Below are 17,618 nucleotides of genomic sequence, written 5' to 3' on the forward strand. Positions count from 1 at the left end.
AAATGTATTTTTTCAGTTGAAAATTTAATTATTTCAGTAAAGTATGTATAATTGTAGTTGAAAATTCATCTTTTTATTTATAAATCAAACTATTCCGGGTTCAGATTCATAATTTTATTTAAAAAATCATTTCTTTTGCAATTTTTTGCTCTATCACGATGAAGGATATTTAGAATGAATATCATTAAGTAAAATAAATGATTACGTTTTGCGATAAATATGGCTTGTTACCTTTAGTGGACCGAGAAAATTAAAAAACTTGACCGGGAAACCCCGGGAATTTGAAATCGTCTGTCGAATCTTCACCTTGTTTTCCCATTTAAACCCTCATGCTAATATTCAAAGACTGGGGACTGGGGTAAGAGTTGATTGATTTGAAAAAAAGGAAATTTATTTTTGTGGAAAACGAACAAATTGGGGGGGGGGGGGGCATTAGTCACCAGTCATCGAAATATAAATTTTTAACAGAAATAAATTCGGACCGACTTAGTTATGACTATGTACATTACGTTAAAATCGATATTTCTACACGTTTATTTTGCACAAATTGCAAAAAGAAATATTTAAATTTTGGTCGTTGGAAAAAAATGTGATTGCGGAAAACCCCGGTAATTTTAAATTGCCTAGTCACTAGACACCCCGAAACAGTTTAAAATTCAAAAGAGTTCCACTTTGAGTGTATTAATTTTCAGTTCAGATTTGAATACTTCAAATGAAAAAGTTATCAGGTTTAAAAGTTCTATTTTTTTAATTTTCAATGACGCTGAAAAATGTTTGCGAACTGAGAAAAAACCGGGGAATTTTTCTTTGATGAAAACGACCACCCAGAAGATAATATTTTCCAAACAAATTAAAAATAAAGAAATAATATCTTGGGTTTATGAATAGGTAGAATTGCAGCGCCACGCCCGCCCCACCGGTAGACTGCGACTCGGCGCAGTCGCTCGCCGCGTTTTCTCTGCTCCCTGGTCTTTGACAGGTCTGAATCGCGCTTTGATCTGCGCTCGTGTCGGTTTACTATACGTGGGCACCGTGGGACAGCGCACGACCCACAGACAATCTTTGCCAAATACCACGAGGCCGATTTGAAACCGGTCTTGTGGTTATTATCACAGTTTCATCAGTACAGTCGAATAATCAGCAATCAGCCACCCTTCGTACGTGCATGACTTTGCTCGCCGGCGCTAAGCCCGGGAGCAGCCGATGGCGTTCGACTAACACACGATCCCATGTCTTCAGAAATCCACAATTTCTCCTTATTATTGCATTCGTCAAGTGTCAATTCGCCGTCTTCAGTGTCAGTGACAATATCAGTGCGACAGTCAGTGTCAAGTGTATAAAATCAAATGTGTAGAGTGCGTGTTGTCAGCGAGTGGTTCTAGGGGCGAGGCGGACTGTCGTCACATCAACGTGACGACGTCAGTCTAGCAGTTTTATCACAGAAGCTTTGATTACTTTTCCGAAAAAATATCACAATGGCAGAGGACGAGGTTCTCTTTGACGATGTTTACGAACTGTGCGAGATAATCGGCAAGTGAGTACCCATGATGGATCAGCTTCAAATATTTGGGAAGGGGAAGACCTCTGGATTTGAGTGGGGCTGATAGCAATAGTCAGTAGCGTAACCTAAAAATACGCCTCCGGGGCGAACCGAGCATGTGCGGATAACAGCAGTGGATTTGGGCTTTTTGTTGATCGTGGATGTTACCTTTATTTTTATTTTTACAGTTTTCCTCCATTTCAGCTCATCTACACTTTAAATTCATACGAATAAACAAGCAAGCATTTCAATTTTGTTTCCTATTTTGGAGTCGAGTACTCGAGCTCTGTTTTGATAGTTACTACTTTGTGTAGAGAGAGGGGGGGATTTACCGTATATAAAAAAAAAATAGTTAACCTTTAATATTTTTTATTGTCATTGTTTATTATATACACATATTGACTGAAATTTCATTGTAGTGTTTTGAGTTGTTTACGTTCGGTCGATGCTACCCGAGGTACATCGAAGTACAGATATAGCCTTGCATACCATGCATTGGATAGGGTTCACAGTTCGTCCCCTTCTTTATCTGATGACCCATTTTCCCCATTATATTTGAAAAATCCCCTACAGAACCTAAAACCGTGAATTCTCACCCTCTTTTTACAATGTTTCGATTCATTTTCCAAGAATCATAAACAGAATTCAGGGTGGCCGCTGGATCGGGATATGACTGTAAATTTATTTTTACATTCTCATCAGAGAAGATATTAAATTTGGGTAAAATACGCCCCCCCCCCTAGTTTTTGTCAAATGTCCACATTTTGAGAACCCCTTAATTCGAAAAACAGATTTTTACTAATGTGTCTGTCTTTATGTATGTCTGTTTCCACAATAACTTTTGAAAGCATGAACCTATTAGATTGGCCTTTGGTACACTCATTTAGTGTCCTAAACTAAAGATCAAGTTTGTTAACCAGCCATGTTGGTTAAACAGTAAAAAAGTGGGCACATTTTGAATATTTTCGAGACCATTTTTTTCAAAATTTAAAAATTCTCTGTACGGTTATTGATAGTATTAAAAAATTCAAACAATTTATCCTTACGGCTTTTTTCATAAAACCAAGAATTACCAGAGTTATAGCATTTACAAAATGCCAAGAAACGCACGAAAATTAACATTTTAAGCCAAATAACGCACGATATGAAAAAAAGTCAAGATAAGAATAATATTGCTTTTCGAATGCCCTACAAGATTGTCATAACAACTAAAAGATAAGTTGAAAAAATTGTGCATTTGAAAAAGATCTACAAGTTTTTTATAAATCACTTATTGATAGGATGCGTAGTTTTGGCTTTAATCATAAAAAACATCATTAACAGGAACAAAAAAACTGCCCGCTGTGTGGGCACATTTTCATCACAACTTTTTTCTTTTAATTTCTTTTCCGTCCCGTGTGTGAGGTTTCAAAAAATTAATTTTTTAAATGTTTTTAATGCTATTTTTTACGATTGAAACCAAAAAACAGAACTATAAAAAAATTATTCATGAAAAAGAAATCATTTTGACATTCTCATCAGAGAAGGTATTAGATTTGTGTAAAATTTGCTCCCCCCCCCCAGTTTTTGTCAAAATGTCCACGTTTCGAGACCCTCTGAATAAAAAAACAGGTTTTTACGAATGTGTCTGTGAGCACGATACCTTTTGAAAAAAATTAATCTATTAGATTGGCCTTTGGTACACTCTTTTAGTGTCCTAAGCTAAGTGCCAAGTTCGTTAGTCAGCCATTTTGGATATAAATTTAAAAAGTGAGCGCATTTTGAAAATTTTTGGGACCCCATTTCTTCATGATACAAAAATTCTCTGTACACTTTTTCATAGTACTTGAAAAGAAAATTTTAATTTTTGATGGCCCTGCCAAGAAAATTAAATTTATACCAAAAGATATGACTTTTCAAACCAGAAAGATGTTTTTTCAATCAAATACATGGATTTTCATTTAAACAGTGGAATTTGCAACTAAAAAAGGGAACTTTTTCCATCTAAGATGGATTTGTAAAATTTTTAGTTTAAAAACATAATTTTGAAAAAACTAAGGTGATGAACTAAGGTGATGAATGTTCCACCAAAAGAATGCAATTTTCACCATTTAGTTCAATTTTCATGTAACTACTTTCAACATGTAGTTACATTTTTAACAAAGAAAGATGTCAATTTTTAATACAAAATATGTGTTGTTCTACCAAAACGACGAATATTCAAAAAAAAAGATGTATCTGTAACATAAAAAAATTAATTTTCAACCAAACAGTTGTATTTTCAACTAGACAAGATAATTTTTCAACCAAAATGAAAAAGTTAAGTTTTCAAATAAAAAAAATCTTTTCAACAAAAAGAAAACGATTTTTGAACGCAATAGTTAATTTTCAACCCAGAAAGATGAAATTTCTACCAAAAAACATGAAAAGGTCAGAAGCAGAAAAAAGTACGATGCATAATTCCCGAAATTAAAAGTACAGTGAAACTCTTCAATAGCCCTCCCTTCTATAGCCCTTCCGAGAATTGAATAAACAAAAGCGGAGCGGGCTATAGTGAGTTAGTTCCCACCCACGGTCATCCCCAAAATCAGCACTATAGAAGAGTTTCACTGTAGTTGACAATTTATCATTTCCCATAATAGAAAACTCCAGCAATAAAATTGTCAACGTTATAAAATATCTGACACTGTAAAATTTACAGCCATAGGGACATTCACGAATGATAAAATTCCCGAATCTAAACAATCAAGACATTTTTAAATAAGAAAATGTAACACAAAAATAAATTACTTTATTTTATGAAAATATTTGTTTTTTTACTGATTATTTATTTACTATTAAAATAATATTTTAGTTATGTAGATTTAGGAAGTTAATAATACGGAAATACTCGTGAATGGACAATTTTATTTTTCAGGATTTTTCAGACGTTCCGCTAAATTTTGAATTTGAAATTCATAATTTTAGTTATTACATTGAAACATAATGTTAATGTGTTTATAGAAGTGTACAATTTTTCAATTCAAAGGCATTTAATTAAAAATTGATCACTTGAAAAGTCTGAAAAGCTTTCATTTTATGCGTGTAAATTAGTCAGAGCGGGAATTCAAATGAACTCAAATACCCGCATTTACTATATTCCTTGCACATGTTGCAATGCGAAATAGTAAAATTTTCTCAATTTCAGGAAAAATACTTTCATAGTTTAAATGATGCACGATAAAATGGGAAATTTAGCCATTCAATATTTCAAATTTTGCTATTCTTGAAAAATTTTCCCTTTTTTCTTCAAATATTATATTAATAAGTTTTTTATCACATAACAACCATTATTCATTTTACATTCACATATAGAGTAGTTTGAATTAAAAATTTTTAAAAGAAAAAATATCGAAGCAATTTATATATCAGATAATATAGTGTAATTTAAAATAAATTCGATTTCAACTTTTTAAAAATATTAATTTCAATTGTTAACTTTCATTCTTCATGAAATCATTCAGCTTATAATGCCTAATAATTCCACAATCTTTTACCTTAAAATTGGACATTTTAGCTTTTTATCTTTGAACGTACAATTTGGAATTTAAAGTACTTTAAAATTCAGTTTGGAATATTCTCAGTTATCAATAGTGCTTGGGTAGGTCACGGATTGCAAAATAAAATATTTAAGATTGATATAAAACTTTAAATTGTTGATAGTATTTTTTCAAAGAAAAAAATATTCTAGATTATGAAAACGATTTTAAACCAATAAAAATTATTTATGAACCATATTTTTGTTAGTCTTTTTTATATCGTCGTGAATGGATTTTCAGTGACCTTAGTATATCCAATTTTTAAAAATAATTTCTTTAATGGCAGAAATAATTAAAAAGTCATTTAATATTATTTACATATATAAAATGACCTTCAAAAATATTGGTTCTTATTTCCTATATATAAAAATAAATGTTTAATCTTTTTCATCTTTTTCCCATTTTTCGTGTAAAGTTCATGTAAATTTTAAAACTCATCAGGCTGATGTCATATGGGCATCATTATTACTAATTCTGCCCCTATGTTGAAAAAAATAATGTGACTAATGCTACCATTTTCTTAATTTTCTCGTTAACGCAACTATTTTTTTACTTGGTCTTTAAACATATTCAAACTTCCTTGCTGATGATTGGCTAAAATAACATATACGGCATCTCAAAAATAGAAATTTCAATTAATATAAAGGGATTGTTATGTCTGAAACATTTAGGAGAGTTACTGAAAATTTGACGCGATATTAACCGATTTCGAAGAATTTTAGAAGATTTTAACTAATTCAGGATGGCCACCCACCGGGGATAAAGCCGAGAGAGAAATCTTACATCGGGAGATTTTCCCTATTTCATAATTCACACTTTTCCAAGTTTTTAAAGTTTCCAATTAGATAGCATATAATTTTCAAATTGTTTAGAATAATTTTACTTGAAAGGTTCTCAATATTTCTCACAATATGTGACATTCTACAATTTTGAACGGTGAAAATGACAATGTTTTTCATTTACGGAAATTACATTTTTTAGTATCAAAATTTATCCATTCGTTTTGAATGTCACTTGGTAGTATATGATGTGATACTTATTAATAATATATTTATCGTTTTCAAATTTTCTATAACCTTAATGTAAAAATATAGTTTTGAATGCATAATTCTGAAATGGTTTGATATTTGAGTTTGTTCATTAATTAATTTTTCGATTAATTTTGGGAGGTTTCGAATTTTAAATGTAACAACACTGTAGTTTGAAATTGAAATATTCAAAATGACGGGACCATTTCCTTATTAGATATTTAAAAATGTTATATTAATAGACTTTATATTCAGTTTTGGATTTAATGATTTTAGATGCAAATATGAAGCAATTAAGAATTGAAAATCTTAAAATTGTATAACTTCAAAAATTGGAAGCAAATAAATCATTTTAAATTGAAAAATATTTGATTGAAAAGTCTGAGAAATGAATAATAATTCTAAAGAATGTTAAGGTTAAAACATTTTTAATTGAATTTAAAATAAAAAAAATATAAAAATTAAACTATCTGCTATTGATACATCCGTAATTGAATAATTCTGGTAATTTTAAATGGTTACAACAATTTTAGAGTTCTGAATTTTCATGTTGGACACTAAATGTTTCATTTTTCTCCGCGATAGCCTTTAATTTTGCAATTTAAATTGAATTGGTTGAATTTTGGAAAGTATAATTAAAAATTTAAAAGTTTGTAGTTGTTAGATCATTAGATTTCTTTTTTAGTTTTAAATGAAGTTCGTATTCGTAAGTTTCAAATTTCCGTAGAAGAAATTTTTCATTTTTAATGTTTCCCGTTTAAAATTACTATTTAATTTGAAAGTTTTTTCAGAATTCGAAAGTTTCTAACTTTATTATTTAATTTTGATTGGTTTTCAACAATAATTATTACAATTTCAATTCATTCGAATTTTAAATAATTCACTTTCTAAACAATATTTCAACATTTTAAAGGATTTTCAAATAATTTAAAAAAGATATATAGGATACCAATGGTATTTAACAGATTTTAAGGGATTCCGAACGGAATTTTAGAGATGATATTATAAGGGATTCATAGAATTTCCAAAGAAATGATAAGATTTAAATTGATTTCTGCGGATTTTAAAGGAATTTAAATATTCCATTTTTAATGGATTAAATAATGGTGTTCATCATTTTCATTTGTTGAGCATTTCCTTTTGGCATTTCAAATTACTATTGATAACACAGCCACACAAAAAAAGTGTGCGGATCTGGTAACAAGACACACGTATTCCTATGGATTTTGGAGCGCTGAATTGAAATTCGGTATCAAAAATCACCCATCACGTCATGGTTGAGCCATAACCTCAAAAAATGACGAAAAATCATGCTCTGAGGCAAATAAATTTTAAAATAATGCCAGTGATGCAAATTTTCACTTCAAAAACATGTCGAGAACTGTGAAGGATCAACCCTTGCCTGATATCAACCTATTTAACATAACTTTACCCAACAGACCCTGACCTCACCTAACCTGAATTAACAGAAATTTATTGAACTACACGTAAAGCTCTGGAAGCATATTTTCCCAGTAGCAAATGTGTGCTACATCGAATGGGTCAACTCGAGCTTAACCTAGAAATAAATCTAACCTAGCCTAACCTAACTTCACGAAACACGATTAAACTGATTGTTTTGTCCCGTTTTGTTTGCGGTACCGTTTGAATCAGCTTGGGTTTAACCTGCAAAGAGGTGAAACCTATCCTAACCTAAAAAAACCTAACATAACCTAACCTAACTTAACTTCACGTGACACAATTAAACTCATTGTGTTTCTAAGTTTCAGGTTAATTGAAATGGGGTCAATTCTACTTGTAGTTCTAAGTTTCTTCAAATTAGTAATGTGCGTCTAAATTTTTAACCACCTGTAGTACAATGAAATGAATTTTATTGTGTTACAATGGGAACACTTAAGTTAAGTTGTGTTGCGTTAAGCAAAATTTCGTTAGGTTCTGTTAAGTTAGATTCATTTGTAGGTTTGATCGAGTTAACCCACTAAATATAGCACACATTTAAGACTGAGAACCATACGCTTACATAGCTACACGTGTGGTTGAATTTCATTCGGCTAGGTTAGGTTTGGTCAGGTTTTGTTAGGTTAGGATAGGTTAAACCTCTATGTAGGTTAAGCCGAAGCTGAATGAAACGGTACCGCAAACACAACGGGACAACACAATGAGTTTAATTGTGTTACGTGAAGTTAGGTTAGGTTAGGTCAGGTTTTTTTAGGTTAGGATAGGTTTGACCTCTTTGCAGGTTAAGCCCATGCTGATTCAAACGCTACCGCAAACACAATGGGACAACACAATCAGTTTAATTGTGTTTCGTGAGGTTAGGTTAGGTTAGGCTAGGTTAGATTTATTTCTAGGTTAGGCTCGAGTTGACCCATTCGATGTAGCACACATTTGCTACTGGCAAAATATGCTTTCAGAGCTTCACGTGTAGTTCAATAAATTTCTGTTAATTCAGGTTAGGTGAAGTCAGGTTCTGTTGGGTAAAGTTATGTTAAATAAGTTGATATCAGGCAAGGGTTGATCCTTCACAGTTGTCGAAATGTTTTTGAAGTGAAAGTTTGCATCACTGGCATTGTTTTGAAATTTATTTGCCTCAGTGCATGATTTTTCGTCATTTTTTGAGGTTATGGCTCAACCATGACGTGATCGGTGATTTTTGATACCGAATTTGAATTCAGCGCCCCAAAATCCATAGGAATACGTGTCTTGTTACCAGATCCGCACACTTTTTTTTGTGTGTGGATGTGTAATGATTCATAAATATTGTTAGAGCAGATCTTCTCACTTATAATTTATCTATTTTAGTTTCAGAACATTCTTTTTTTGTTCCTAACATAGATCTTAAAGATAGAAGTTCCCTTAAATGCAGTAAATATTTCCTGATATGTCAATATTCATTTAATAATCTATTTATTAATCTTTTATTCATACTAACTTCAGTCCCAAAAAATTAATGTAATATCTCGCAAGCTTTAATACTTCACAAAGTATAGGGAGCAATGAATAGAAGCTCTCCAACAACGTTTAACAATTTCGATGGCAGTCATCTGTTCATTAGTACCTAATTTAAACTGTTTCCAGTTCTTAAAGTGTAATATATTTGAATGTGAATTAAATTACTATATCATATACTAAACTAATTAGAATCATTTAATTACGATGAGAAATTTACAAGATAATTGGATTATAAAAAAGATTTCTGTGGCGAAATGTTGTCACAGGCCTGTATATTATTGGATTATTATTATTATTATTATTATTATTATTATGGGCACATGCTAAAAGTTTAAATTGAAATAATTTCTTTAAATTAAACTCTCTTTCTTTATTTCAAAGAAACGTTTCAAAGGTGGCATCGCCTTGATTGTTTAGCCTTCATTTTCTCAATTTTATAAGAGTGACAAAGACGTCTTCAAAAATAAAGTTTTTAATTTTTAAAAAATGAGAAAATACTTTTAAAACCAAAATTAGTGCTAAACTGAACCCTGCAAAATTAGATAGAAAGTTTTTTTGTCAGAGGAGCACGTTTTTTAAACTCTGGGCAGCAATAAAAAATCAAATTTTCTTTTTAAAAAAGTGTGAATCTGATTTCTAGAGATTGAATTCCTGAATCGATACAAAAGTAGTTTGATTCAAAAATATTATTGTAGATTTTTAAAAACTTAAATTTCAATTTTTGTCTTGAGGGATACGTTTTCTCAAATTTGGTGGATAATAAAAAAATCAGTATACAATTTTAAAAAAATCAGAAATTGCATTTTGTCTATAGAGTTTTTTATTGAGCTATTTAGTTTTCAATACAACAAAAGTTTGATCCAAAAATATTATTAGATTTCGAGAAAATGTAGGGGACATTTTTCCGTTTGAGTGTACTTTTCGACGTGATAAAAAAACCTGTGGACAGTAACAAAAAATCCAATTTTATGGATATGAATCGACGAGACAAATTTTTGTCATCAGAAGGATGACTTCATTTCAGAAACAGTTTATGAGATTGCCGAGTAAATAGGAAATAGGAAAAAGGTTTCAAGGGGTGAAGAAATAAGGGTCGGTCAATACATAGATACCTGGTATATTTTAGCATTGCGAAAAATGTAGGAGTTAGGAAAATAATGTTGAAACTGGTATTTTTATGTTCCGAATGAAAATTATGGATTCAAAAATAATAGTGAATCATATTGTGCAATATAAAGAAATTGATGTTTATTATTCAGATGTTTATTCAGCTTTTTATACAATAAATCACAATTATAAAGGTTGAATATTGAATAAACAATAAATAGTGCTCAAAATCTAATTTAAAAAAGGACAGTGTGCTTTTCCTATCAAAACGTTGCGACAAACAAGTGTCAAAATGATGAGTTCCCTTATTTAACCTTCCAGTGATTCAAAAAGAAGAACTTTGGACCTAACATTGAATCTAAAACACAAAAATTCCTATTTTTGTTATATAAAAAATTTCAACGTTACCAATTTTTCTAATGCAAAATTAGATTTTTGCTTCAAAATTCGCAACATTTAATTTTGATTCTTTTCTCGTTGATATTATAAATAATTTCAAAAATAAATAATTTCTGAAATAGAATGTATATAGTGAATATTAGGATGATCCAAATTAATACCTGTAAAAATTCGACTTTGGATTTTTGGTCAGTGACCCTCCGTCATTTGTTTGTTTTCCGGACAAAGAAAGCCCCTATTTTTTAATCGATCAGTTTCATGCCAAATTCATGTTTTAAAAATCTGCAGCAATCAGCATTGAGTTTTTTTCGTCAGTTTTATTTATTTTTTTTTTAATTTACCAACGTTTTCTTGGTATTTAAAAATTCTACGTTGAAAAAATTCGTGTTAGCCTAAACAATCTCGTAAAAACTATAATTTTCTATTCATGATGACTACGTAAAACCCCGCTTACTTTTAGATCCGGTACAGCTGGCACAGCTTTTTTCAACTCTTCATATAAACATATGTAAGAAACACCCAGAGTAATGTTTTTTCTGGTCTTCCACGATTTTGTAAACCAAGTAACACTTGGACTTTCACTTATATCTGGACACAGAAACATATCTTTGGTGATTTCTTCTCTAAAAGGATCATTTACTCCAATGAAACTAAGTGCTAGTTTACGAGCGGAATCGTAGATGATTTTCCAATAAAATTGAGGAGCTCTTATGTATCCATTATTATTTTCGTCAACGTCTAGGAACACAGCTTGTTCTTCATCATTTTCATCTCTCAGAGTCATTTGTCCATGAACTCCAGTGTAAATAGTTACTTTTAAATTATTGTGTAGCACAAACTTCCTAACGACTTCTTCAATATATAGCCAGTTGCCACTATTAAATGAAGACCACTGTGGGGCAACGTTTGATAAAGAGAATGTTGAATTTTGTTCTGAACTATAGACGAAGTCAGCTCTTGCTGCTAAATGACCTCGCTGTAGTTGATGCTTTTCTATATATTTGTTAGCCAGCTCTTCAGAGTTGAGTATAATTCCTAAAATACGAAGTTGATTTTTTCTCGTGTAAAGCAAATTTATATTATGTCCTGGAAAAAGGTTATGTGACATCCATTTAGGCCTACGGCTGCTTTGACGTCCACCGATACTTTTACTCATTTCTGACCTCGCATAATATGTTTCGTGAGTTTGATTATCTCGACAAATTTCGAAGGTGGAAATAAATGCTTCAGGAACTTCGAACCCTATTTCGATTTGCGAGAAATTATTTAGACAAGTACCGGTTTTTTGAACTATGCTTTTCGAAGCGTTTTGACAGGTGAATGAATTAAATGGATATGTCTTTCCGTTTGCGATGAAAAGTTTACTTTGAAAACAAGTTGCTTCGATAATTGATTGCGATTGCAAAGAATCACCAAAGCTGTTGTTTTGACCAGGACAAATTAGTAAAATTGATTGTCCAGTGTAAAATTTTAATATGCCCTTTTCATCTGGATAGATGATTTGGTACGAGTTATTTAGCAGCAATGGTTGTGGCTCTTTTAAATCTCCTGCTTTGTAATCTATTGATATCTGACATCCCTTTTCTGAAACTAAAAATAACACTGCTAAATAAAAAATAAAACTTAGATTAGATATCTTATTTATTCCAATGGGGTATTTAATTTTTGCCAGAGTTTATTTTTGTGTTCATATTACAAAAAAGGAAGATGCCCTATTCAAATTAAAAAATTGAGCATCACTGATTCTTTCATTTAAATATATGCGCAAACAATGATCGGAAAATTTGCCGATTGTTTCAGTTGGTTTATTTTGCACTCACTGACTTCTTTTCAACAGCCTTAGTCAATTCTGAACGTGTATTATTTTATCTCTTAAATTTTTACGAGTATAGTTCAGAAAGAAAAATGTTTTCTTGTGAAAAAATTAAATGTAGATTTTTAATTTATTCTACTTCATAGCTGACATTTTATGACCTACATAAAGTCTTATACTACCAAGTGCCATCCATCATTTTTTTGTTTGCTTTGATTTTCTCATAATTTATCTTCATATCTTAACAACTGAAGTTAATCTATACTGTTTGCTTTTATCTTTGAACATTTTAGATTTTTAAAATATCCGATCAATATGTAGCGATATAGTGAAATGAAGAAACTCATTATTATAAAATTAATGTCTCAGACTCAAGACGGTTACAGTAGCCCAATATGTTAAAGGCATTTTTTGTTAGAGTTGGATTTTTACTTTTTTTGTAGTAATCTGCAAGGGGCTGTCCCAGTATATACTATCAGTGGCGGACGCATTTTTGTAATGCAATCAAGTAATCTGATACGAGCAGTGTGCCTAATTTGACATATTGGACAAAGTCTAGTTTTTACCACATGATTCACGGACTGGGTTGCAACCAAGTGCATGATGGGTACATGCTTATTATTATTATTATTATTATTATTATTATTATTTAAGAAAATAATACTTACGAGCATATACAGCAATATTGGAGTAAAAAGTATACAGCGTGAAGGGTGATAAAAGCAGAAGAAGTTTCATCTCTTCTATTGAGAAGAACTATTTAAGCTAATTTAATTTAAACAATACTTATAAGCACGAACCAAGAAAGGATATCTGTGAATAATTGAACAGAATACTCTAAAGTAGTAAAAAAATGTATAGCAAATTATACAATTTCAAAGAGTGCAGTCTTTTAAGAAGATCCTCTTTATTTATATCTCTTTCATTTCATTTACAGACTTTGCTTTTATTTTTTATCTGCAACTGCTCAGTTGCACATATTTGTAAAAGTTTAATCTGAAACACTTGTACAAATTGGGTTACATAAATATATGTTTGAATTACAGTAATAATCGTCACATGAAGCACAGTTTTATTATCTAAAAAGATGATTTATTATACTTATATGATCAGTTAAATCATTCTAAGAAAAATGGAAAAGCTCCAGTTAAAGTGAACCAAATTAATCATTTAATTGAGGTGCAAGCGCTAAAACAATCTAATAAATAATTTTTTTTACATTAAGATAATACTTGTTTCTGTTTGTTTGGAAATTAATTAATTTGTTTATCAAACCTAATTTTTGGAAAAAATGGATTCTTGGTTTTAACTTATATCGACAAAATAAAAAATGAATTATTAAACTGAAAAAATCGCCTTTGCTAAATTAAAATTGAATAAATCTATCTTTATTTTTCCATTCTTATATAGAAACATATATTAAATAAAACATGTATTGATTTGATTTGTCTTTATTACCAATAAACCAACGGTACATTATTAATAGTTTCATTTATATTCGTATTCATTGCAATAACATACTTTTTTACTGTCCTGTTTTTCTTGTTTTGTAATTAACAGTAACGAACTTAATAAAGGTATCGAATTAAATTTACGCTAAAAACTTTGATTAATATCTATTAGTATTTCTATAATAAAAAGAGTTATATAACATGTATAAACATATTGACCATAGTTTAGGAAAATTGCCATCGTTTGTTTTTGTAGTTTACATAATGTCTAAATTATTAAGACCTCTCATAGACTGAACAAACTTAATAATACAGTATAATCTATTTGCGAGAAGCGCGTAAAATGCCCTTGACTTTTAGATCTGGCACTGTTGCGACAGCTTTCTTTAAATCATCGTACGAACATGCGTATGAAACGCCCTGGGAAATGCTTTTTCTAGTGTTCCACGATTTCGTTAGCCATGCAGCATCTGGACTGTCGCTAATATCTTTGCACAAGAACATATCTTTTGTAATTTCTTTGCTGAAAGGATCATTTACTCCAACAATGGCAAATGCTAGAAGACTAGCTGGGTCGTAGATTATTTTCCAATAAAATTTGGGTACCCTTATGTATCCCTTGTTGTTTTCATCAATATCTAAAAATACAGCTTGTTCTTTATCCTTGTTGTCCTTAAGAGTCATTTGTCCATGGACTCCGGTATAAATTGTCACTTTTAAATTATTGTCTGCCACAAAGTTCCTAACAGCAGTTTCGATATGCTTCCAATTTCCACCATTAAAAGAAGTCCATTGCGGTGCGCAATTTGCATAAGAAAATGTAGTGTTTTGTTCCGAGTCATACACAAAGTCAACCTTTGGAGCTAAATGTCCTCGAGCTAGCGAATTTTTTGACAAGTATTTTTCAGCCAATTCTTCGGAGTTCAGTATTTTGGCCAAAGTTTGTAGTTGCGACTTCTTCGTGTAGAAATTATTTACGTGTCCACTGAAAAGTTTGTCGGTGACCCAGCTAGGCCTGGCGCTGTTTTTTTGATACCCATCGATGCTTTTGGTCATGTGTATTTTTGCATAATAGGATTCGTCTGTTTTACTATTTCGACAAATTTCTATTACAGGAATTAAGGTTTTTGAAATGTCAAATCCGACCTCTATTTTTGAGAACTCCCCCAGACAAGAACCGCTTTTTTTAATGACGCTCTTCGTAGGCTTTTTGCAGGTGAATGAAGTAAATGGATATGCTTTGCCATTTACAGTGAATTTTTTACCTTTTGAGCAAGTTGCTTCAATAGTTTGTGACTCCCAGGGAACATCCAAGGTATTTTTTGCACCGGGACAAGCTAGTATAATTGTTTGTCCGGTAGAGAATTTCAATATTCCTTTTTCATCTGGATAGATGATATGATTAGTGCCATTTAAAATCAATGGTTCTGGTTCTTTCAGATCTCCTTTTTCGAAGTCTATTGATAGCTGACATCCTTCCTCTGAAATATGCAATTCAACCTTTAAATTTTTTGTTGCAGTATTTTGAATTGAGTTAAGGTGAAATCCGGACCAGCAGAAAATTGGTGAAAGTACAAAGTCAAATTTATTCCATACCGAGCGGATTTTGATTGCTTTTATTTTGAACTATATTATGTGGCTTTATAAAGTTTTTTTTTTTGTAACATGTGCATTTTTTTGTCATATTTAATACACATTTTTTATCGTAATTTTGCATATAACTTATTTTACTAAAAAACTAAAGTAATATTTTTTTAACCCTGCACGAAAAGTACAGGAAATGGATTTTAAATGTCTTACTCTACGACTTTTTTGTAATTTTGAATTTGCAGATGAAAAGTCTAAAATAAACAATTTAAAACATGGATAGTTTGAAATTACACAAAAAATTATAGAATTAAAAAGTTTTGCCTAAGCCATTTGCTACAGTGCCAATTTTGCTTATTCCTTTATGAATGTGAAAAATGTTAAGTGCTAGTGTAAGAAGCAGTGTTAGACTTAACAATACTGTTTTTATTTTAATGTTTTTCAAGTGTGAAGTAATAAATGGCAAAAAAACTTACCAGCATAACCCAAAGATAGAAGTGATAAAATTAGGAAAACGTTGATCATTTTCCCTGAAAAAGAAATAAACTAATTTTATTCAAAAAATTATAATTATCCGAAAACAATTTCGAAAAACGACTATCAAAGAACTTGGCAGCCGAACTTGAATACACAATATTCAACAGTAAATGATGTTCTTTTAAATTTCCGGTCTCTTTATAAAGCGTTGAGTAACTCAGATCAGTTTGATTTATTTGAATTCTTGATTATACAAGTGGGAAAAAATTCCTTTACAGGGAATTAACGGAAAACAATCATTTGCTGACGTTAATTTAATGGCTTGTCATTGGGATTTAATTGTAAAAGTATACGCAATAATTGAATCCAAGACAGCTGTACAAACATAGTTGTACAAACATGATTGAACGCAAAATTGACAAAGAGTACTTACTTTTCATTAAATGAGATCATTCGTATTAAAATTTAATTTATCTTCAATAAATTATTATAAACTTTTGTAGAATTTTCAGTATCAAATAGTGAGCATCAGAACGTTTTTTTGTCTATTGCCTATTTGAATTTATTTTTTCCTTTTTAGCTTTTTGAACCTTCAGTTTGTTGGTTAATTTATTTTAAATAATACAACTTTTATGAGGAACCCCAAATGCATGATTTTAGTACCTTATAGATATTCTTCTTTTAAAAAAATTGTTTCATAAATAGATGCTTTACTTTCAATTAGAATTTCAAGCTAAAAAATTGAATTCAAAGTCATTCGAACATTTACAATTTGTGAACAAAGGCAGTAAAGTATAGCTGCCTTTATGCTTTGAATAATGTATGGAAAACAACCCGCATTTCTAGATGTAAGAGTGTGGGTTTTGTAATGGACCATTCAATTTCTTCATTTTTAAAAGTCTAAATGCTTCAAATTTCTTTTGTCTCTTAATTTTGAATTAAGCTTATACATACATTAAAGCCGGCTTCACTGAGTTACATTTTTAAAATTATTTTCAATAAATGTAGAACACTGTGGGGACGTCAGAGTTAAACATAATTCTGAAAATACGAATTTGATTCTTTTTCGTTTAGATTTCTGGCTTCGCATAAAAAGCTTCGTGAATTTCATTATCTCTGCAAATCTTAAATGCAGGAATAACAGTTTCGGGAACCCCTTATCTTATTTCGATTAGCGAGAAATCATTTGGACAAATACCGGTTTTTTGGCTACGCTTTTTGAAGTATTTTGACAGGTGTATTAATTAAATAGATATAGCTTTCCGTTTTCAATGAAAAGTTTAGTTTGTAAACTTCGCTGGTTTCTATATTTAAATTTCAAAATTTTAATTTTTAAGTTTGTAAATTCGATGATTGCTTCGATGATTAACTGCGAGTTAAAGGAATCACCAAAGTTGGTTTCGTTACCAGTAAAAATTAGTAGAATAATTGTTCGTAGAGAAGTTTAAAATACCTTTTTATTGGAATAGAGGATTTGATTTGAGTTATTTAAGAACTATGATTATCTTTTTTAATCTCCTTTTTTTTGTAATCTATTGATACCTGACGTCCCTTATCTGAAAATGAAAAATAACACTTTTCATAGATATTCTTGTATATTAGGATATTTTTTTTTATTACACCATTAAGCCATTTCCCTTTCGGGGTAGGCGTGACTCACTCGGCAGGGGAAAGGAGTAGTGTGTGGAAGGGATAGAGATTTTTCAG

The 17,618-nt window shown here is 30.7% G+C and overlaps 2 protein-coding genes across 5 annotated transcripts in view; one reads left to right on the top strand and one right to left on the bottom strand.

The window, feature by feature from the left end:
- Window positions 1-986: 986 nt before the first annotated feature.
- LOC117172191 (peripheral plasma membrane protein CASK) overlaps window positions 987-17,618 on the top strand; it is a 638,537-nt gene continuing 621,905 nt past the window's right edge. For 2 of the 3 annotated variants that reach the window (XM_033360028.1, XM_033360030.1), the window contains exon 1: window positions 1,476-1,534. In XM_033360028.1, coding sequence (XP_033215919.1) covers window positions 1,476-1,534 — 59 coding nt within the window. Of the gene's footprint in view, window positions 1,535-17,618 lie in introns of all 3 variants that reach the window. The other variant, XM_033360031.1, reaches the window with a different exon arrangement.
- LOC117172193 overlaps window positions 13,832-17,618 on the bottom strand; it is a 10,362-nt gene continuing 6,575 nt past the window's right edge. Inside the window, exons 2-4 of one of the 2 annotated variants that reach the window (XM_033360032.1) lie at window positions 17,365-17,467; window positions 15,911-15,964; window positions 13,832-15,328 (exon numbers count right to left, since the gene is read on the bottom strand). In XM_033360032.1, the coding sequence (XP_033215923.1) occupies window positions 14,169-15,328; window positions 15,911-15,959 (1,209 nt within the window). In that variant the 5' untranslated portion in view covers window positions 15,960-15,964; window positions 17,365-17,467 and the 3' untranslated portion in view covers window positions 13,832-14,168. The remainder of the gene's footprint in view (window positions 15,329-15,910; window positions 15,965-17,364; window positions 17,468-17,618) is intronic. The other variant, XM_033360033.1, reaches the window with a different exon arrangement.

This window comes from Belonocnema kinseyi, chromosome 4 (assembly GCF_010883055.1).
Source record: "Belonocnema kinseyi isolate 2016_QV_RU_SX_M_011 chromosome 4, B_treatae_v1, whole genome shotgun sequence".
Taxonomy (NCBI): Eukaryota; Metazoa; Arthropoda; class Insecta; order Hymenoptera; family Cynipidae; genus Belonocnema; species Belonocnema kinseyi.